Source organism: Pipistrellus kuhlii, unplaced genomic scaffold (genome assembly GCF_014108245.1).
Source record: "Pipistrellus kuhlii isolate mPipKuh1 unplaced genomic scaffold, mPipKuh1.p scaffold_m20_p_5, whole genome shotgun sequence".
Classification (NCBI taxonomy): Eukaryota; Metazoa; Chordata; class Mammalia; order Chiroptera; family Vespertilionidae; genus Pipistrellus; species Pipistrellus kuhlii.
The window spans coordinates 29,127,094-29,151,022 of NW_023425551.1; the positions used below are offsets into that span (position 1 = coordinate 29,127,094).

At 37.2% G+C, this 23,929-nt stretch overlaps 1 protein-coding gene across 3 annotated transcripts in view; it reads left to right on the plus strand.

Annotated features, from left to right (window-relative positions):
• Window positions 1-23,929, plus strand: part of LAMA4 (laminin subunit alpha 4) — a 122,828-nt gene that overhangs the window by 77,927 nt on the left and 20,972 nt on the right. For all 3 annotated transcript variants that reach the window (XM_036414187.2, XM_036414189.2, XM_045572619.1), the window contains exons 17-30: window positions 4,144-4,260; window positions 5,794-5,973; window positions 7,185-7,324; window positions 10,127-10,300; window positions 11,213-11,358; window positions 11,859-12,021; window positions 12,859-12,992; window positions 13,488-13,659; window positions 15,872-16,003; window positions 17,102-17,244; window positions 19,358-19,496; window positions 19,919-20,056; window positions 22,330-22,463; window positions 23,693-23,857. In XM_036414187.2, the coding sequence (XP_036270080.1) occupies window positions 4,144-4,260; window positions 5,794-5,973; window positions 7,185-7,324; window positions 10,127-10,300; window positions 11,213-11,358; window positions 11,859-12,021; window positions 12,859-12,992; window positions 13,488-13,659; window positions 15,872-16,003; window positions 17,102-17,244; window positions 19,358-19,496; window positions 19,919-20,056; window positions 22,330-22,463; window positions 23,693-23,857 (2,077 nt within the window). The remainder of the gene's footprint in view (window positions 1-4,143; window positions 4,261-5,793; window positions 5,974-7,184; window positions 7,325-10,126; window positions 10,301-11,212; window positions 11,359-11,858; window positions 12,022-12,858; window positions 12,993-13,487; window positions 13,660-15,871; window positions 16,004-17,101; window positions 17,245-19,357; window positions 19,497-19,918; window positions 20,057-22,329; window positions 22,464-23,692; window positions 23,858-23,929) is intronic.

Here is a 23,929-nt window from a genome sequence, read left to right on the forward strand (position 1 = left end):
ATAGAGATTAGGCCATAAAGCACACTTACCATTAAAACTATATTGCACATCATTTATTCTTTCTTGGACAATTCAAAAGTTTTCTTAAAACCTTACCCACGATGACCCATTTAGGTCATCATTGTGAGGGTCAGGAGGATAGGGTACCACAAAGCCATTGGGGTATTTCTGCTTTCTTGTAGTTTGTGTTTTTCAAAGTTACTGTATTTAGGACAAGCCTAATGGCTGTAGGGAAAGAAGCATTTTCAAAGGCTGGTGTTTGCATCTGCTGAAGCAATACCTCCCAAGAGTGGGAGAGGGAGGGAAAAATTAAAGTGGATCATTTTAATCAATTCTGAATCTTAAAAACAATTGAATTTGATAAGAATTTCGCTGAACATTATTCATCATGGATATTATGAACTCATTTCTAAGGATAGTCGAGCATTGACTAATGAGATTGGAAATTCATTATCTAGCTAACTTCTAGTTACCACCTAAAAACAAAAGGCTAAGCTTGAAACTGAACACTTTATGTAATTTTATCAAAGCAATTAATCTTGAGTACTACTGTGCTGCTTTTTTTTTTTTTTTAACAAAGAAGTACATGGAAAATAAATGCATTTGTTTTTCATATGCAGAATATTTAACTATTCAATTCCCACAAAACAACTATTATTTTATGCCAGTCTTGATCATACTCCTTAAAAAAGAATTATATTAGTAACAGTAAAGAATTAGATGAATAGTAAAATATTTTAAGTAAATGTTGCCATATCAATGTATTGATTTTGTTTCATGTGATGTGAAGATCAGAATATGCCAATCTTCATGATTCAATTACTTAAATATTTTATTTTCCTCGATAATTTGCAAAGTATTGTCACAATCCTGTCATTATTGAGTTACTGAACCTCATGAAAGCATTTTTTTCTACTTTAGGAATGCTATCTCTTCAAAATTCAGTGTTTTATATGCAAATAAGTCTCTCGGCATTAGTCTTTTTGACTATATTATAGATATTATCACCTATTTCATGATCTTGTTGGTTAAACCCCTTCATTTATTTATTTGTAAAAGAGACACTGAAGGAAAGTTAGGACTGTGTGGTTAAGAATTTGCCTCCCTTTCAACAATACATGTTTGTGATATACATTTAAATTTCCAAGTTGAACCATATTCATCTACTGAGTTACATTGTTATTTCAGATTACTGTTAATTTATATCCAAATAGCTTTCAGTAATCAATCATTTCCTTCCTTTTCTTCATTGTCAAATAGTTAATGAACTCAGGTAGCAGCTATTTATAGAAATCTTCTATTGAATTCATTTGTAAAATAAAAAATGCTTATGTAAGACAGTAAGTTCCAAATAGGACATACTCTTCACGAAACATTTCTTCTTATAAACATCCAACCCAAAATAAATTTTCTTCCTTCTATTTTTATCGAGTTCCAAATACAGAACTAAAGCTATTATTTCTCACTATATCAGCTAGTGTTTTCTTTGCAGTCAAAGGACCCAAAAGAAAAAGATAAGGTTTTTTATACCACAATATTCAAAAAGTGAAGTTAAAAGAGAGAAAGAGAGAGAGTTGAATACAACTACAAAATGTTTAAGTCCCTCCTTGAATTCTGGGAAGTTCTTGGACACTACCCCAGAGGAAATAAGAAAGAAATGCTTGTACTTGGTTTTATTGTACCTGGTGACAGAGTCAACGAAGCACCACCCATTGTATACCCATTATACACATGTGGGGGGAAAGATAACTGAACAATAAACCAATCATACCAGACTATACAATAAAAAGCAGTAAATACACCATGAGAGAGAATATATTTACAAGCCCCTTAAAAATAAAGAGAAGTGTATAATGGGAAGTAAAAACAGTATTTTTCTGTTAATCAAGAAGCATTATTTCCTTGGTGGTTTATAAAGTAAGCAAGACGTGAACACATTTTGGGGAAATTAATTCTTCAGTTTAGATGACAAGTTATTATATCCTGACCTTTTTGGATTTGTTCTCAGATAACACAGTTTAGGACTATCTACAAGCACACTTTCAATAATAGTTTTGTAAGAAAAAGACTATTAAAGCTACAATAAGAACAAATAGAAAATCCAACAGACTGTATAATAAATTTAATCAGTGATTAAACCCTCCCCACAAAAAAAAATCTCAAGGAATCAATGGGTTCTTCCAAACTTTTAAAGAAAAAATGACACCACTTATATATAAATTCTTCTAGAATATAGAAGTGGAAATACTCTCTAAATTCCCCTATGAAGCAAACAAAATACCAAAATCTGACAAGAACATTATCAAAAAAGAAAATTTATGAGCCAAATTCTCTCATAACAAGACCAAGTTAAGTTTATTCCTGATTTCAAGGATAGTTTAACATTTGAAGAATCAATAGTAACTTACCACACTTAACAGAATGTAGAAGGAGATTTCTATGATCATCTCACTATATTCAGGAAAATTATTTAACAAAATTCAATACCCATGCATATTTTTTATTTTTTATTTTTTTAATATATTTTATTGATTTTATACAGAGAGGAAGGGAGAGAGATAGAGAGTTAGAAACATCGATGAGAGAGAGTCATCAATCAGCTGCCTCTTGCACACCCCTTACTGGGGATATGCCCGCAACCAAGGTACATGCCCTTGACCAGAATCGAACCCGGGAGGGACCTTTCAGTCCCCAAGCCAACGCTCTATCCATTGAGCCAAACCGGTTTCGGCCCCATGAATATTTTTTAAAAAGCCATAGCAAACTAGGCATAGAGTTAGGCTTCCTTAATTCAATAAAGAACAATAAGATAACATTCAGCAACTTAAAACTGAAATATTGAAAGCTTTCCCACCAACACTGAAAACAAGACAAGAAAGCCCATGTTATCAATTCAATGAATAAAACCCAGTTTAGTTCTGTGTATACCAATGAGAAATTAGTTTTTAAAAATAACACCAATTGCAATGCAATACCCAGCAATAAAGCTGATGAAAAATGCTAAGATTTCTACACGTAAAACTGCAATATGCTCCTGAAAGAAATTAAAGAATTTCTAAATGGAGATCAAATGAGAGTTTAGATCTAAAGAAGAATAATTGAAAGTGTGTAAATTAAGAGGAAGATTCAAATTTGTAAAAATGTTAATCCTGCAATATTTATTTATAGATTCAATACCAACACTGTATGCAGAATAATTTTAAAATTTATATGGAAATGGGATAGGGAGACAAGAATAGCCAGCACAATTTTGAAGAATAAAAACAAAGATGGGCCAAAACCAGTTTGGCTCAGTGGATAGAGCGTCAGCCTGCGGACTGAAAGGTCCCAGGTTCGATTCTGATCAAGGGCATGTACCTTGGTTGCGGGCACATCCCCAAGAGGGTTATGCAGGAGGCAGCTGATCGATGTCTCTCTCTCTCTCTCTCTCTCTCTCTCTCTCTCTCTCTCTCTCTCTCTCTCTCACACACACACACATCAATGTTTCTAGTTCTCTATCCCTCTACCTTCCTCTCTGTAAAAAAATCAATAAAAATATATTTAAAAAAAAAGATGGAAGACAAACTGTAGGTATTAAGATTTACAACTCTACAGAAATTAAACAGAGATACAAAAAATATTTTTAAAATATAGTACTGTATTACTTCCTTTTAATTAAATATAGAAACAGACACAACTAACAGAAAGAGAGAAAATTAGAATAATGGTCATCTTTGGGTAACCGCAGAATTCCCAGGAAATTGTAAGGGTATTAAAATAATACTCTGTTTTCTTGACCTGGACTCTGTTTTTATTTTATGTTTGGTTTAAGAAAATTCATCAAGATGTGCATTTATAATGTGTGCCCTTTTCAAGATGCACGAAGTGTATCAATTAAAATTTTATTAAAACAATTCAAAAAAAGAATTACTCTTACATAACCAGCCATCACCATAAATCATGCTCACGCAGCTTACACGTTTCTGCAAACCTGTACCTCTTAATGAAAAGGCCACTTTCCAGAGCTGGTGTTCTATGGTCATGCCATATTCACAGTGCTGCAGATTGTACTTCCTGTACAATCGGAATTTCTCTTGTTGACATGGAGTTTTTCCTCCTGGCATTCTGGCCCCATTGGTACTTTCTTTGGCTTCTTCTCCACAGGCAATGAGGAGGCTGTGACTGACACCAGCAGGCGCGTGGGGGGAGCCGTAGCAAGAAAGAGTGCCCTTAAAAGCAGATTAAATGATGCCATTAAGCAACTACAAACCACAGAAAGAGGTAAGGATCGGTCAGAACTTAAGCCTCATCTGTTTGTTCACTGGTATTAGATAAACCTTTGAGGAAGAAGGAGGTGATTCCTTGCTCATCAATCTTTTAATAAATAAATATTATATTCTGATGACAAAAGAAACTATATTCATTATACACACACAAAAAGAGAATTTTAGAAAACTAAGGGTGACCATTAAATTTGAGAGAATTTCCCTCCAAATGTGTGTGTGTGTGTGTGTGTGTGTGTGTGTGTGTGTGTGTGTATTCATGGAATCATACTGCTTTTACGCACTGTTCAGTAACCTACTCTGTTATGAACATCCATGGCTATTGGGTTTCTCTGGCCCCAACTGTACACAGCTGCCCTCTGTTACACGCCACATCAGTTTTATAGTGAAGCAGGGAGGCCAGTGAGCAGAATAGAGAAAAAAGGGCGTTCATTTCGCCTAATCTGAGACTACAGTGGTGTTTTAGACGTGATTGGAAGCAGATGTGCCTTCCCAGCAGTGAGAGCTAAACAGGACCCCATGGCGTGGATGCTTTACTTTAGGAACAAATCCAGCTACGGTGCGCTGGCTCACCGCAGCCCTGCCGGAGGGAGGCACCCATGGGCAGTCCCTGTGGTCAGTACCATCAGGCTCTCACATGCTAGGTTCTAGGCTGCTTCACCCACATTATCTCGTGTGGGAAAGTATCACCCTAACTAACCTCTAGGCTGCTGTGAACCCGAGGCTTGTCAAGGTTACACAATTTGCTCCAAAAGGCAAACCCGGGATTCAACGCTGCTTCCACCAGTGTTCAGAGCATGTACAGTTGAATTAAACGTTTCTCCACTTTTTAAAAACTGAAGCTACAACCTGTCCTGAGTGATTTTTAATTGTTTTTGTTACAGAAATAAGACGTGAGCATTTTAGAAACATTAGAAAATAGAGATAAGAAGAAAAAACAAAGGAAGAAAAATATTTTATAATCTCATTCCTAGGAAAAAGAGCATTTTGTTATAAACATATTACTTTAATTAGGTAGATTTTTAATAAAGTTGAATTTCACTATATATTTTAAACTTGCTTTTCTTATTCAAAAATACCTTTCTTATCCATTTACTGCTGTATTAGAGTATCATTTTTATGGCCAAAAAAAATGTTCCAGATAAAAGAAAGTGATATTTACAATCAATTTAAGACACAAACATGTTATGAGTTATCTCTCAGATGAATTTTCTGCGCCTTTCTCACCAGGTCTCTAACCCGAACAAATACTAATTACTTTTTCATTGAACTCTCACTAGAAAGTGTTTTCAATGCACTACATGATTTTAACGAGACTTTAGAGTCTTTCAAGCTCACTTAGTAATACTGCTTACCGTAATCTTGTGCACCTAACTTGCATCATAATTAACATATGTTTAAATATCTTCGTTTGGCTTAAAAGCTCAACATGTAGTAAGGTCTGTGTCACCCAGTGAATAAATGGATGTTAATGTTCCCAACAAGTGCCCTGCTTCTCTGCAAAGTGAGTGTCCTTGTGCTCTGTGTGAAGGTGACGCTCAGCAGCGCCTGGGTCAGTCCAAGCTGGCCACCGAGGAAGCCAACAGGACGACGATGGGAGTTCAGCAGGCCACCGCCCCGATGGCCGACCACCTCACCAACTGGTCCCAGAACCTCCAAAAGTTTGACTCTTATGCTTACAACACGGCAGTGGACTCCGCCAGAGATGCAGGTATCCCTTGGGAATGTCTCAGTGTGCATCCAGTTGAGGAACTGGCCATTGACCTCCGCACATGTTTTAAGGAGCAGTTTCCTTTTTTTGGGTTTCAGATTGGAATACTGTAGAAGTTAGCTTACAAAAGGAGAAAAACTTTTGCTTAGTTCATTTATCCATGTGTATGTACATATGAAACCTATATATTTCACAGAAACACTAAATAGATTGATTAAAAGTCATGACTATTTTCTATGTAAAATAGGTAGCATCTGTTTTTATCAATGTAAGCTTGATTTTTTTTCAGGAAGAAGGTCAATCACATGTTGGAGTAAATAATCTTCACGATCTTTTAGGGAAAACATTTACTAAACAGCATGGATTTTACTAAGAGCATTACTTTATCCTTATCCAAAAAAAAATCAGGCTATTACCAACAGGTACTAAATATGGCCAAATATAACTGAAGCTTCTCACCAAGAAGACAGCTTGTTGGCTAACTTGAACACAAATTTATAGCAATGAAAAGGAAATATTTAAATGCATACCTCATTTACTTGTTAAAACCACATATTATTTGAGAAATTCTTTTTTCAGTCTCATATTTCTTAAAAGTGTTTTTTATTGAGTTTTAGAGAGATAGGAAAGGAGAGAGATATAAAAATATCTATGAGAGAGAAACATCTATCGGCTGCCTCCTATATGACCCCCAATGATAACTGAGCCCACAACCTAGGCAAGTCCTGACAAGGAATCGAAATAGCAACCTCTCAGTGCTCAACCAATTCTCTGAGTGCTCCCTTGTCTCCTGCATCTGCTGGGACTGCTGCAGCAGCAGTGTGGCCTGTGGATGAGCATTATGGGAAGCAACCTCTCCACCTGCTTTTGCCCCGAATTTTTAAAGCTGTTATATCAGTAATATGAGAAATTTGAACACTCTGTGGTGTGGTTTGTGGTGAAAAGAACACCTGCATATTTATTGTGGATCCTGCCCTTCAGACATATGCTTCATAAGTCAGCTTGTTCTGCATCCGTTTATAAATCAGTATATGCTGTAAATGTCACAAAGGAGAAATTATGCCTTGGGCTTACCTATTCATTTTGCAGGATTAAAAATAATTTCTTATAGTTCTACCAGAAGTAATCATATGTTTTTTTCTTCATCTCATTCCTGAAGTGTAATCAATGATGAGATATTTACGCAAGTGATTAATTTTTATTAACTGCAGTAAGAAATCTGACAGAGGTTGTCCCTCAGCTCCTGGATCAGCTTCGCACAGTTGAGCAGAAGCGGCCTGCAAGCAACGTTTCCGCCAGCATCCAGAGGATCCGAGAGCTCATTGCTCAGACCAGAAGTGTTGCCAGCAAGGTAAGCCATGAACAGACTCAGCATTATTGATCACTGGGAGACAATGAGAACAGGAAGAGCATCTCCCAGGTTCACAGTTCTCAGCTCCCTCTGTTCATCACAATCACATGAAGAGCTTTGAAAACTAAACCCTTTCCTGGTCCCAAGTTCAGAGCAATAGATCAGGCTCTCATGAGAAAGGGTTCAGCACTTGTATTTTCTCTACTCCATATGAATGAAACTACCAGAAAGCACTCAAAGAAAACTTAGCATTAAAGATTCTAAAGCATAGCCATGACTTAAGACCACAAATTTAATCTAGTCAACATGGTTTATACAACAAAAGAAATCAAATGAAGCCAACCACAAGAAAAGACGCAATTATTATTATTATTATTCATTTTAACAGTTGTTTTAGTGCAATTGCTATATGGAATAATCTTGCCCATCTATCTCTTCATAGAATTTTCTGATACAACACAAAAGATTGTGTTGTACACAAAGCTTTTACTAACCCCTCCGTAGGTTTAACTGAGGAATTACAAACCAGCTAAACAGAATAATCTCAAAAAAGGCCCTATTCTGAGATGCTTATACAGAAGCAACACAGCAACTGGTATAACCAGCACTAGCGTTGGTAGGAACATAGCCTGGCACAACAATTAACATTTGCAGTGTGGTGAAACAGGGCTTGTACTTAGCCTTTTTTTTTTTTAATCTTTATTATTGAAAGTATTACATATGTCCCCTTTATCCCCGCACTGACCTCTTCTAGCCGGCCCCTTCCCCCATTCTCCAACCCGCCACCCCTGCAGAACAACTGGCGGGAAAAACAGTCGCTATGATGTGCACTGTCCACCAGGGGGTGAATGCTCAATGCAGGAGCTGCCCCAAGCCCACAGGCCCTGACCCAGCAACGGTGGTGGGGTGTGGGGAGTGGTGAGCGGGTAGCACCAGGCCAACTAGGGCAGGAACCAGTGGAGGTCCCCCCCAATTACCCCACCAGTCACCCTGCAGATCAACTCTGATTGCCAGGCCTAGGGATCCTACCATGCACGAATTTCATGCACCAGGCTTCTAGTATGCATATAAGTTCTTTGGTTGATCTTTTCCCACCCATGTACTCTCCCCTCTGAGATTCTTTTTAATTTGTTCTTTATTGATTTTTAGACCAGCAACATTTTTTTACAACAAATTATATTATGTTATTTTCTCAATTGAGAATTGGCCTGAACAGACTATTGGCCCAAATTACTTACAGAAAAAAAAACGAGTTAGAATTCAATTATTTTGTAGTAGAAGGAAATAATGATTGTTAAATATACCCAACTTTTAAATGATATATGGTAATTGATTTCACACCACAAATTACCTTTTTAATACCTTGGAGAACATTTCAAAAAAGGTTTATCATCAAGAAATGGCATTTCCAAAGCTAAGTTTTCTTTGAGTGCTTTCTGGTAGTTTTATTCACACGGAGTAGAATTTGTGGGCTTTAAAAACCTAAAGCCATTTTCTAAAGAGAGTCTTGGCAATGACTCCGGACGCACGAGGCTCCTCAAAGTGGGATCTTTCTGTGGAGATAAAAGACATCCTTCTCTCTCAGTTTTTATGTTAATCCCACACACTGTTCGATGGTTTATTAACACGCATTGATGTTTAACCAGCTGACAACATAGAATAGCTGTACTGTTGGCACCTGGTAATATAATCTTGAGCTCACTCACCATCAGTATTTACCAAATCAATATTGATTAATTGATGTAAATACATCTAATCATTCAGAAATATTTGCATAAATGACATGGATATACACAGTCTGTCTTCTTCTGAATTCTTGAAAATCATCTCAAATCCATTTAGCATATCATACTGGGCCTCTTACAAATGCATTTACTGACTTGTGCTTTGTTGTGATGCCTATCTAAGAATCATTATAAGACACATATTAATGAATTCATTCTTAGAATTATTGTAACAAAATAGAGCCAGGCACTGGAGTGCATTTTATAGTTATTGTCTTATTTCATTCTCACAGCAAACTTATTGTGCTCATTTTACAGATGAGAAAACTGAAGGTTAAGTGATTGTTTGAGTTACATGGCTAGCAAGCAGCAGAGCCAGCTGTCAAGACTATGGTTCAGACTTCAAAGCTGGGTCTATGCCCCTCCCAAGGTGTTGCTTACAGCCTACCCCCATGAGCCTCTTTTGAAGACCCTGGGGAGCAGTTCTTAACTGTACTATTACCCAGAGTTAGTTATACTTCTGACAAATCCATTATTTTTTTTTAAAAAAATTTTTTATTGATTTCAGAGAGGAAGGGAAAGGGAGAGAGAAATAAAAACATCAATGGTGACAGAATCATTGATTGGCTACTTCCTGCATGCCTCCTATGGGGATTGAACCTGCAACCCGGACATGTGCCCTTGACCGGAATCAAACCCAAGACCCTTCAGTCCACAGGCTGACGCTCTGTCCACTGAGCCAAACCAGCTAGGGCGATTTGTTGTTAATCTTATAGGTCTTGTGAATTGTATAACTAAGTATCCCTTCGAGAAGCTTAGTTCACCTCAATCAAGTATGTAGTTCATTGTGGAATCCCTGTATATCCTCATTCTTAGACTTCCTTCATCACCATGTTTTAAACTTCAACTATTATATTACAGTATGCCTTAAATCCTTCATTCAAGGAGGCGAGGACATAAGCAAACAAAGCATGGAGGAGAGGAGACCTCAGTGACCCCATCAGGAGTGAGGGAGACCCACTGAGAACCAGGCCCATTTCTGCAACGTGCTTTTAATGGGATGTTTTTGTAACTCCAGATCCAAGTCTCCATGATGTTTGATGGGCAGTCTGCTGTCGAAGTGCACCCTAAAGCCAGGATAGATGACTTAAGAACCTTCACGTCCCTGAGCCTGTACGTGAAACCTCCTGTGAAGCAGCCAGAACTGCCCGGGATTGCAGATCAGTTTATCCTATATCTCGGAAGCAAAAACGTAAGAGCATGAGGTTTTATTTATATTTTTCATTTGTTGTAGGGTTTTTTGTTTTTTTTTCTAATTTTTCAATGACAGTTTGAATTCAATATTGTTTTGTATTAATTTCAGGTGTACAGCACACTGGTTAGATAATCATATACTTTACAAAGTGTATGTACCACTTTGCCAGTACCCACCTGGCACCATACATAGTTAGCACAATATTATTGACTAAACTAGTATTCTCAATGCTTGATTTTACACCCTTGTGACTAGTTTGTAACTACCAATTCTCTCTTAAAAGGAGAGAATACTATTAAAAGGAAAAATTGGTGCTTTTCCTTCGCTTTACAACAAAGTTACCCTATCCCAACAACAAAATTCCCATTCTGATATCTCAAAAAGTATAGAGCATTTTAGTGCCAAGACTAAAGTAGTGATTTAAAGGCAAGTAATTCCTTTTCTGTGGGATACCCCTGGGTTTGCTTTCTATGTCTCACAGTGCTATTTTTGAGGATTCTGAATATAGCATTTCAAAGACTTTCAGAATACAGAGGCCTATTATGTTTGAAGATGAGTAGCAATTGGTATTGGCAGGCTGCATCATATCCCTGCTTAACTAAACAAGGTTAGCACACTGCCAGCAGCCATCAAATGTCTTTAAGCCTGCAGCTGCTTGCCTCCCTGTCCAGATGCACTTGGACAAGGCTGGGATGATGGTAGTGGGGAGGACAGCAGACTGATGCAGCCACAGGGAGGATGGAGGGAAGAGATGTTGCATAATCTATCAGGAACTTTGGTTATAAGTCAGAACAGACATGTCTGGATACAACCAATTATTGGAATTGTTTATTGTCCTTTAAAGAAATAAAAACAAAAGATGATATTCACTCACTTGTATTTTATTTAAGTGACTTATTGACATTTCAGGCCAAAAAAGAGTATATGGGCCTTGCGATCAAAAATGATAACCTGGTGTATGTCTACAATTTGGGAACTAAGGATGTAGAGATTCCCCTGGACTCCAAGCCTGTCAGTTCATGGCCTGCTTACTTCAGCATTGTCAAGATTGAAAGGTATAAAGATTTATTTAAAAAAAATAAAAAAATAAAAAAATAAAAAAAAGATTGAAAGGTAAAGTGAATGCATGATACAGGATTGTGTGCACATGTTATAAGGCACACACACACACACACACACACACACACACACACACGTCACTCACAGTCTTCCTGCGAAGTTAAGTAGCGCTTTCTTTCCTCTATTCTTCCTCCTCTTTCTTCCATTATTCCTATACTCCTTTCCAAATACCTTATTGAAAAACCATCATTTTTAAAAAGCAATCTGATTATTGATTTTTTTTAATCTGTTCTATCTATGAATTAATTCTGAGATGGAATGTCTTTTTTTTTCCCCCTCTTCCCATTGATTGCTGACATATAACTGCTTATGAGTGTGACAAAATCAGATCATCAGTTCTGGGACAAGGAAACATTAACATTTTTACATTTAAAAAAATATGCATTCTCTATAAATTCTCAGGCTAATAAAGAGTAAAAATTATTTACCTCAACAGGGTAGGAAAACATGGAAAGGTGTTTTTAACAGTCCCAAGTCTCAGTAGCACCGCAGAGGAGAAATTTATTAAAAAGGGGGAGTTTGCCGGGGATGACTCATTATTGGATCTGGACCCTGAGGACACTGTGTTTTATGTTGGTGGTGTGCCTGCAAACTTCAAGGTAAGCTCTCCAGCTATATTTGGCTTATTGCGAACCTACAGTGATTGTTTTCAAACGTCCATAAGACCTACAATGATTTGGGCATGGGATAGAAATCTTGATATTTTAGGAAAGAGCTTAGCTCAGTGGATAGTAGATTTCTGAACCAGAATCTATAAATATGGTCTGTGCTACCCACATTTTCATAGTGTCAGATGCATTCAAGCTTTAGCTAATGCTGGACTATCAATTCATTTCATTCTGATACATGAATAAGTAAATAATAGCATCCCCTCCTACTTCAGAAGTATCTGTACTTTCTGAGTTTGTATCTAGCCTTCGGGTTCACAGATGATAGTTTCAAAAATTTTAGTTATCTCAACTAAGTATAAAATAAAATATAAAGGAGGGGTGAGGTCCAGGGGGGAGTGTGAGACCCAATGAAAGGCAAATAAAGGAAAGGACCAAGAAGATAGTTGAACTAGAATTCGATTTCAACACATTATTGAGCCTCAGAATTACTTCCTCTCTCTATGTCATAGAGTCTATGAGAACAGAAATAATTACTTCATAGACTGGTGTAAGGATTGACTAGCATCATAAATTCACTGTCCAGTGGGTAACTGGCACATAGTATATGCTCAATAAATCCCACCCTCTCTGCTAAGATATGTACAACGGAAGAATCATGATGGATCTAAATGATCTGGCATGGAGCAGATGCAAACTCAGGGCTGGAAAGATACCTAAACCAATGGACAGATCTCTTGGACTTGTTGTTCGTTTCATTGCCTGTCCTGTATGGCCCAGGTGAAATGTGATCGTGGGACAATAGACTTTGCTTTGTCTGTTGCACAGCTTCCTGCCAGCTTGAACCTGCCTGGCTTCCTTGGCTGCCTGGAATTGGCCACTTTGAATAATGATGTGATCAGCTTGTACAACTTTAAGCATATATACAATATGGATACCTCCAAATCAGTGCCCTGTGCCAGGTAAGCAAGTGTTAAGAGTGCAAAGACTTTGCTAGCCATGAAAGAGCAGCAGGGAGACTCATGTGGGTCAATATTTAGGTTCCCAATCTTTTCTTGGGGGAAACCAGTTTAGAAACTGATAATAGTCATGCCTGCAAAACACTTTTTAGGTTTTCTCTGCCATAGATGGACATGCACAATTATAAAACGTGATACACAACTTGTTTGCACCTTTGATTTCGGATTCCAGAGACTGAGATTTCACTAGAGACTTCTGTTGTCTTAGCACAAAGGTTAGAGGAAAAAATCCATTAAAAACAATTCATTTAACTTACCAACAAATGTCTGTACATCACGCATGCAGACATCATGACTTGATTTAAGTGCTGGAAGGTCCAAGGAAGATGTCATGAGATGGGTCAAAAGGGCCTCACCTGAGAAGCATGAATTCACTGTCCAGTGAGTAATGGACATATGATCCTTGTAATGTTATATGATCCTTGTGCTTTATTTCAGAGATAAGCTGGCCTTTACTCAGAGTCGGGCTGCCAGCTATTACTTTGATGGCTCTAGTTATGCCGTGGTGAGGGATATCACCAGGAGAGGGAAATTTGGTCAGGTGACTCGTTTTGACATAGAAGTTCGAACACCAGCTGACAATGGACTTGTGCTCCTGATGGTCAATGGAGTGAGTATAAACAAAAGTCTTACATTTTCTTTATTTCCTTTATTCTCTGCTATGCATATTTCTAGGAACCTTCCAAGGTTGTGTCATGGCATCAAACTGAATTATATAGAAACCAAACCTGGATTATTTCCTTCAGTGAAGTGATGTCAGCTATATGTAAAGCAGCCCTAAAACACGTTTCTCTGCACTACACTTTGGGATGTATTATATATTAAATCTATCCTCTTTAATATACTGAAGGAATTTTGAAGAAAATCAGTGCCAAGAATTGGGAAAACTGTGTATCTATGGAATTTTACACTGACGTTTTAAATCATATGCCCTAATCAGTAAAAAAAACAAACAAAACAAAAAAACTTAGCATGTATATCCTATCTAATAAAGAGGAGAATATGCAAATTGACCATCATACCATCACAAAGGTGACAGCACCCATAGCCATAAGATGGTGGTGCCCAGACCCCTCAGCCCCGCCGCCAGAGTCTCCCAGTCCTTTCAGCCCTGCCCGGGAGGAGGGGCAGCAGGCACACGGTGCGGCTAGACCCACCCTCACCCTCCCAGCCGCCCAGGGCTGGCCCGAGGTGCAGGCAAGCCTCAGATGGTGGCTGGCCAGCCTCCCAGGGCTGCCTGAGGCTCAGGTAACCCAGGCCGGCCAAGGCTTGCACTGCCAGCAATGGCAGCAGCAGAGGTATGATGGGGGCATCATCTTCCCTTGATCGCCAGATTACCTTCCATTCCTGAGGGCTCCCAGACTGTGAGAGGGGGAATGCCAGGCTGAGGGACTGCCCCTCCCGTGCATGAATTTTCATGCACCAGGCCTCTAGTATTCATATAAACATTTCTTTATTTTATTATTGATTTGCATATGCCATATATGGATATAATACTTAAAACTGGGAATAAAAGACAATTTATATAAAAATAATATTGATTAAAAATAAACGTTATTTTAAAATAAAGATAAAATTAGCCAAAACCAGTTTGGCTCAGTGGATAGAGCAAACTGAAGGGTCCCAGGTTTGATTCTGGTCAAGGACATGTACTTTGGTTGTGGATACATCCCCAGTGAGGGGTGTGCAGGAGGCAGCTGATCAATGTTTCTCTCTCATCGATGTTTCTAACTCTCTATCCCTTTCTCTTCCTCTTTGCAAAAAATCAATAAAATATATATATTTTTAAAAATATAAAATTAGTCTTATTTGTTAATGATACAAAATTATTGTTAATATCAGTGTTAAAACAATGTAATTAAATATGCTTAACTATTGTTGAAAGTCTCATTAAACTCTTTGTGATAGAATGATCCAAAAGTCTTGTCCTAAGCCCAGTTTATTTCAATATTAAGTTTTATTGGACAAGATGCCTCATAAAAATAAAACTGTAAGAAGTGTATCATTGGCTTAGTTTACTATATCATGATACCATTTTATAATTTCATATACCAGTTGGTAAAAGTTGTCTTTGAAATTTGTCTGTACATTTCCAGCTTTCTTGATGTCAGTCTTACAAATAATGTCATTTGGTACACTTCATGTTTAAGATCATTTGAAAGATTTTAAAAGAGATTAGAAATTTCTTTCCAGAAGTATTTTAATAATGCAGATATGAGAGTTTTTATAGGAAGTATATTCATTCTGCTCAACAAGTTCACTTAACAATATAAAAATTTCCAAACCCTTTTATTAAAAACCGTAAATCTAGTGCTTCAAAATAATAAAGAAATTGACTTCTTTTTTAATATCTATATTTGTTGATAATTATTTAAGGTCTTTTTTACATACTTTGGAATTAATTTTCAGTATCACCAAGGTTCCTCTAAAATGAAATGCAATCATATGTATTTGCTTCTTATCGTTTTCAAATTTGCCTATAGAAAAGGCAGTTGAATACACATGGCTATAAATATTCTGTTTTTTTTAATTTTTAAAGGTCAATAAGCTGAACATAAAATTTCATTAATTCATAGGGTAAATTAAAAAACAACAGAAGATAGTTGATTTAAATTGTATATAAATATTAACATTTTGCAATACTAATATAAAACATGACTGATGATGGGATATACTTGTAATTTTTAAGAACTTCATGAGACATCCTTACTCTTTAAACAATTTCAGTAATAAAGAATACAGTGTTATATTTCTCAAATTCAGCTAAATCTGTGCTTTTATAAGAGCAGATGCTCACATCTTATGCATCCTTCTCTCTACAGAGTATGTTTTTCAGCCTGGAGATGCGCAATGGTTACTTGCATGTGTTCTATGACTTTGGATTTAGCAATGGCCCTGTGCATCTTGAAGACACTTTGAAGAAAGCTCAAATTAATGATGCAAAATACCACGAGGTACAAATCTTTGCAATTTGGGTAGTTTTTCCTGTTTGATTTGGTTTTGTTTGAACTTATAACTATTGGTCTGATCCAACTGTCAACCTAGATAGGTAGAAAAGTAATTAAACTAAAAACCTTCACATCTAAAGACTGGCTGACGGGTTCTCATCTAGTTAACTCCAGGATAGCATGTGCTTTAAAAAAATGGCTTTTTGGTCAGATTGACCTTACTAAGAAAGAGTCCCTGGAAAATTCATTTTAGTTGCTTCATTAATCCAAAGGCACCAATTATACTCAAATCGTGATCATAGTAACACTCCTATAGAATCTTCTCGAGAAAATGCCTGGTGCAATAACAGCCATTTGTTTACTTTCCTTTTAGCTCCATTAATTATAAAAAGAATAGATATAAGTTAATAGAGGATCTCCTTTTAAATCACTTACCCAGAACTTAGAAATTACTAACACAGATTCTACATAAAGAGAACCCACAAAGAATGCTCTTCAGTCTTGAAATAGATGTTCAGCAGACTGATAGCATGCTTCATCTATTTTTATTAAAAGTCGACTTTAAGTCTACAATTCAATAGAATGTAAAAAAGGCACAATAACTTTGAAGCTGAAGCGAAATACAGAGAGTAAGAGGCTATATTTATCGTTTCAGTTAAAATTGCATAGCCTTCGTGAGGATGTTATTTTTTAAAAAAAGATTATTTTAACTATTTCTTTGTATAGCATTTTGACAGATTTATTAAGGCTTCTCACTATGTTACCAAAAAATAACACCTGGTAACATGCAGTCTAGGGCCCAGAAAGTACCTGTTTCCTAAATCTCCTCAAAGGAGCCACATAAACAAATTGGTTTCATGACAGATTTTTCCTGGGCTAGCTCCTTCTCCAGAAGGAAATCCTCCAGGAAATGTGAACTTTTGCATTTATCAGTAAGAGCTTCCATGTCTGTGAGTAAGAAAGGAACATATATTCCCCATTTTGTGAACAACCAAGAACATGGAAGTTCAATTGTTTTAGCCAGAATAACTCAAATATGCTGTCATCTTCCAAAAGTTGATTGTTAAACAGTGACCAAGATTTACTACGTATTATTTCTCCCAGATTTCAATCATTTACCACAATGATAAGAAAATGATTTTGGTAGTTAACAGACGACATGTCAAGAGCATGGACAATGAGAAGATGAAAATACCTTTTACAGACATATACATTGGGGGGGCTCCCCCAGAAATATTACAATCCAGGTAAGCTTTCTTTGTTAAGGGGTATTTGTTCCTAACAATGTATTAGACTGAGTATGCAACACCCAGGAATAGATCTAGTAAAGGTTTAAGTTTCCCCTGCTTGCTACTTCTACACAGGCACAGGCACACGCACACACACGTTTATGTACCTTTGAACCCCCTGCAGCCAGTTCTCATGACCCCCTTAAATTAGTATCTATGAGATGTGATCTACAGGTTTCTTTAATTATGTCCTGATGCTCTTACTTTAGACTTAATTTAAATTTATTTGAATTCTTAAATAGTATCTGAGAGTAAACATTTTAAGCTTGCCTTAGCTGGTTTGGCTCAGTGGATAGAGCTGTGGCCTTCAGACTAAAAGGACTGGGGTTCAATTCCAGTCAAGGACACTTGCCTGGGTTGCAGGTTCCACTCCCAGTAAGGGGTGTGCAGGAGACAGCCGATCAATGATTCTCTCTCATCATTGATGTTTCTATCTCTCTCTTCCACTCCCTTCCTCTCTGAAATCAATTTTTAAAAAGTTTAAGCTTATCTAAGGGTTTGTGAATTATGTATAAGGAAGTTATTCTAATATATTAAAAAATTTACTGTCTCTTATTATGATCAACTCATAGCATCAGAGACCTTTAAGATTGAGAGACATATTTTAGTCCAGTGGTTCTCAACCCTGGTTCTCATTCAAATAACCTAGGTAGATTTTTATAAACACCATTGTCCATGACTGTTCTCTAAAAATTCTGAGTGCTCTGAGATAAGGCCACAATATGATATTAAAAACAAAATAAAACCATTCCTTCAAACCTCTCTATGAATAAATCTATGATTACCTCTAACTCAGTGGTTCTCAACCTTTCTAATGCCGTGACCCTTTACTACAGTTCCTCTTGTTGTGGTGACCACCAACCATAAAGTTATTTTCGTTGCTACTTCATAGCTATAATTTTGCTACTGTTAATGAATCATAATGTAAATATATGTGTTTTCCGATGGTCTTGGGCTCTATGGCAGCAGTTCTCAACCTGTGGGTCGCAACATGAGGAACTGTATTAAAGGGTCGTGGCATTAGAACAGTTGAGAACCACTGCTCTAAATTTTTTTTAAAAATCAATGACTTCAAATTTTATAAAACTTTTCCTTATTTTGAATGATGACTAACGCCATTCCCCTTTCACATCACAATGCTTCATATTTTCCAAAGGCTCCCCAAGCTTTCTTTTCTAAATAAATAGCCTCTTCAGTCCTCCAAACATGCCACATTGGACCTTTAACCATAATGGTTACCACTATGTGCACCTCAATCTATCCATCAGTACGGTCTTCCCTGTGTGGTCTTGTCGGAGCACAGTATAGAGAACTTTACCCCTTAATTCAGCTAGTGTTCATCTAAAGTACACTGAAGGCATTGTAACTTTATCAAAACTAACTTCATATCCATTCAATATCCGATAACATGTTCTTGGGCACTCCTATATACTGGGCATGGTATAGGTAGTAGGACTACAGCACTGAGAAAAATGCCAGCCCTGATCTTAACGGTAAAGTATTTATTTCTTACTCTCTAGTGATCCCAAGACCTAACATTCACACTAGCCTTAGTTGATTATAGTGTATTGCAAATAAAGCAAGAAGATAAGTTTATGACCCATGTGGATTAGTGGAAGGCTGAAGACTGGGTTTTCTTTCTAACTTAACCAGTTATGACATAAGAAATTAATGTTTCTTAGTTTACTTTTATAACTTACATGTGAAATTGCCAAGAACTGATCTTTTTTTCAAGTATATTTTTATTGATTTCAGAGTAGGAAGCGGGAGAGAGAGATAGAAACATCAATGATGAGAGAGAATCATTGATCGGCTGCCTCTGGCATGCCCCCTCCTGAGGATTGAGCCCACAACCCAGGCATGTGCCCTGAAGGAGAATCAAACTGTGACCTCCTGGTTCATAGGTCAACGCTCAACCACAAAGCCACACTGGTTGGGCAAGAATTGACCATTTTTTACCTTTAAATGTTAGTTATAAATGATTTTAAATACTATTAAATTGCATCACCTATATATGTACGGAGGCATCATCACCAGGGCTGTATTAGTGATGACTAATTTTCTTTCTCAGGACTCTGAGAACACACCTCCCCCTGGATATCAACTTCAGGGGATGCATGAAGGGTTTCCAGTTCCAAAAGAAAGACTTCAATTTACTAGAGCAGACAGAAACCCTGGGAGTGGGTTACGGGTGCCCAGAAGACTCTCTTGTAAGTACCAATCAATCAAAAGCTTTTTAATAATAATAAATAAAAACAACAGTTACCACTCTCAAAAGCTATACAGCTCTTTTCAGCTTCCTTGTAATTCTAGGAATCATTAAGCCAGGAAGGCTCGTGGCGTGCCTCTGGGATTTTTCCATTCGTCTCAGTTTTCTGTCAATGTAGCTTCCAAAGCCCAGAGAGGCTGTGAGAGCATAGTTACTACTCAGAGCGGAGGAAGGGAAAATGCTGAAACCCCACCTGTTAGAGGCCCACAGAGGGAAGGTTAATATGCCTGAATTCCAGTACAAACCAGAAGGTTTAAAAAAAACAAAACCTATTAATATAGAAACTAGAACTTTGGTGTGTGAGAAATTCATTTAAGCTTTGGTAATTATTACAAACACTAAATTTACTGTTTGGGCACACAGATATCTCGCCGTGCATATTTCAATGGACAGAGTTTCATTGCTTCAACCCAGAAAATATCTTTTTTTGATGGCTTTGAAGGAGGCTTTAATTTCCAAACGTTACAGCCGAATGGAGTACTATTCTATTATGCTGCAGGGGTATGTATTTGGTTTTTGTCTGAGGAAATGTCTTTATGATAATTGTTTTGTCTATTAAAAATATTGTTAAGCATATTAGTAGTGATTTTCAATTTTGACGTACATGTACTCCCACAGAATTCCCCATTTCAGACACTTTATAAAATACTAGAGGCCTGGCACATGAAATAGCACATGTGTAGGTACGGTCCCTAGGCCTGGCCTTCCATCAGGGCCATCTTCCCCAGTTCCCTGTTCGCCATTGGGCGATTGGAGCCTAATGGCCAGGGAAAGGGACTGAGAGGTGGTCAGTGAGCCTCATAGCAAATGGTCAAGTCACCATTCTGGTCATTCTGCCATTCAGTCAATTTGCATATTACACTTTTATATATAGATTATGTATATTGTACATCAAGGATTCTTAATCTGAGATTCATAGACCCACTCCTCAAAGGTTAATGAGAAGAATTCAGGAAGTCTGTAGACTTGGGTAGGGAAAATTACATCTTTATTTATCTAACTAAAATTTAGCATTTTCTCCCATTATAAACGTGGGCAACAAATCACAAGAGTATTACTAGTACCTGCAACTTTTTCATTAATAGAAATGACAAGTATTTTTCACAGATATCTCAAAATATTAATTTTTCTCATTGCTACTTCTAAATTATAGTAGTTATTAGATCTGCTACTAGATTTTATTATTTAGTGCTTTAATAAAGAAATACATATATTACTATGTCACAGATTTATTGTTTTAATATTTTGAAATTGTGTTTCAATGTAATTAGTTTCCTTTGTGTTCCTATACATTTTGTTAGTATGTATATTAAAACATTATTTTATGAATGGGTCCATATGTGTCACCAAATTGCCAAAGGAGTCCACAGCACAAAAAAATGTTAAGAACCACTATATGTTAAGAATAAACATATGTGTGATTTAACTTATAAAATAGTAAATAGAACATACTTTTTTCTTCATGCATTTGCTGCAGAATACTTGAGCTCAGCTTAAAGACATCTTGTTTGAGGAATAAAATAAGCCCAGCTGGAGTGGCTCAGTGGTTGAGCACTGACCCATGAACCAGAAAGTCATGATTAGATTCCTGGTCAGGGTACATGCCTGAGTTTTGGGCTCGATCCCCAGTAGGGGGCATGCAGGAGGCAGAGGATAGATGTTGATGTTTCTCTCTCTTCAATGTTTCTATCTCTCTTCCTTCCTCTCTCTAAAATCAATAAGAATATATATATATATTTTTTAAAAAATCAAATAAGAACTGTACAGGTTTAATGACCCTAAGATTCAACCTATTTATCTCTGAAAAGTACCAAGAGATACACTGATAAGACCAGGTCATAACAGCAGCTTTCACTTTTCATACTTATTACTTTGTATCTATCACATTTATATTGAATTGAATTTAAACCAGTAGCATCTGTGAGAATTTACCCAAAGCACTTTGTAGATCCCCTGCTACACAACCTGCCTCAGGTTAGCATGGTTAATTAAATAGCACTTTGGTCCAAAAAAGTAGTATGTGCTGGGCTAACTGTAGAGTTTGGTGCCTATGCAAGGGAAGAGAAGCGAGATTATCATTTTACCAATATTTTAAGATAAATGATAAGCAAATTCAGAAAAAGAGACGTTAACCTGCTTTTATTTAAAATTTCTCTTCTGAATTTATAGATGAAAAGTGAAATATTTAAGAGGCCAAACTAGCAACTTAACTTTTGCCTGATAATCTATCCACATTCCCAAAGAAATTCAAATATAGCCCTTTCAAAAGGGATTAAAGGGAGACATGATGGAGTAAGCAACTCTCAACATGACAAAATCACAAGAAGGTTTTAGTTCTAAATGTATATAGGAGATTTATTTTTTCCATTGTAACATGTCTAATTTTACAGGCAACACCAATACAAGCAATCAAGTACTTTTTTTATTGTTATTCATAGAAGGTATTTTACAAGCAAACTTCCTTCATATTGGATGTTCCTTTAAGCCACATGTGTCAAACACAAGGCCCGCGGGCCAAATCCGTCCCGCCAGGCCTTGCAATGTGGCCCGCACCGCGCTGTCATCACTGCACTCCACTGCGTTTCCATCACAATGACAGTTTATGACTGTTCAGTAAACCATTCAGCCCGCAATTTAGGCTGGATTTTAGATTTTGGCCCCTTCTCTGATTGAGTTCGACACCCCTACTTTAAGCAATAACATTAAGTAAATGTTAAAAACATGTTCTTTGGGATACCTGGCTCCCTACTTAAAAACTTGTGCTTGCATTTCAGTCAGACGTGTTCTCCATTTCGTTGGATAATGGCACTGTGATCATGGACGTAAAGGGAATCAAGGTGCAATCAGCAGATAAGCAGTACAATGATGGGCTGTCTCACTTCATCATCACCTCTGTCTCCCCTGCAAGGTATAGGTCCTCACCACATATCCTTCCCATGTGGTGGCCTTATTTGTTGGGCATGATTCTGCCAATTGACCACTATGAATAATTGGCTATTCTATTGCTTTTCTGGTGTTTAAAAAAATGATGGAAGGAGCTACTTGTCTCCTTTTAAAAATAAATTGCTCTTAATTTTCAAGACATGCAAAATAAGTCACTATGAAATTACTTAACAAAAATATAGACCCCCACCACCCCACCCCCAAATAGGCCAGGACATGGAAGCATGGAGCAGACTGACAGATTTCAGAAGGAAGATAGGGTGGGTGGGAAGAGATTAATCAAAGAATTTATATACATACATTCATAGCCCCTGGACCCAGACAATAGTGTAGTGAATGCCTGGGGTAAGGTGGGAGCTGCATGGAGGCAGGAAAGGAGGAAAATGGGAGACATCTGTAATGCTCTCATCAATAAAAATAAAACAAACAAAAGAACAAAACCATAGAATATAATCTCCTTGAGGAAAGTGTCTCATCAATAAAAATAAAACAAACAAAAGAACAAAACCATAGACTATAATCTCCTTGAGGAAAGTGTCTGACTCAGTGGAGGGCAGGAGTTCAGCAAATGTTGGTTTTATTTCGTTTGACATTTGGTGGTTGAGAATGGAATACTTATGGCCCCATTTTAAAATCTCTAACTTTATCTTTAAAATATGTGATACTGAACTTCTTTTCCATAGTAAGAAGCTTTCTGGGATAAGACAGGAACCTGTGTTGTAGACTGCTCCCATTCTGTGTCCACTTCCGTGGAGCCCTCCATCAAAGGAAAACGCTAATAGGTCTTTTCTGGACTCCATGTCCAATCAGGACCAAAACCATTCACTGGGCTTTACAGTGAAAATAGTCTCACACAAGCATGTGTAAATGATCACCATGAGGAAGGTAGATCCCTAATTTTTTTTCCCCACCAAAAAGAAAAACAAGCAAACAACAACAAAACAGTGATGATGACTAGTCATGTTAACTCCTTGCTTTTATGAGTTTAAATTCTAATCCTGGTTGGGAGGGCCTTTTCTGTGTATGGAAACATTCAGTCATTTTATCCTAGGCCTCATAAAAAGTCTGGGAAGCTATTGTCTTTTTATTGACCAGATGTCCCATTTCAACTCCCTGAGAAAGCCTGCGACCTAGAATGGCACTCGAGGTAGAACGTTAGCTGTGTGCTCTGTAATGATGATTTTTCTCTTGCAGATATGAATTGGTAGTAGATAAAAGCAGGCTTGGGAGTAAGAATCCTACCAAAGGGAAAGCAGAACATACACAAGTAGATGAAAAAAAGTTTTACTTCGGCGGCTCACCCATCAGTCCTCAGTATGCTAATTTTACCGGCTGTATAAGCAATGCCTACTTTACCAGGTATAGTGTTTTTGTTTTTTATAAACCCACATGGTTAATCAAGTCAATGATGAAAATATTTGCATTATTCAA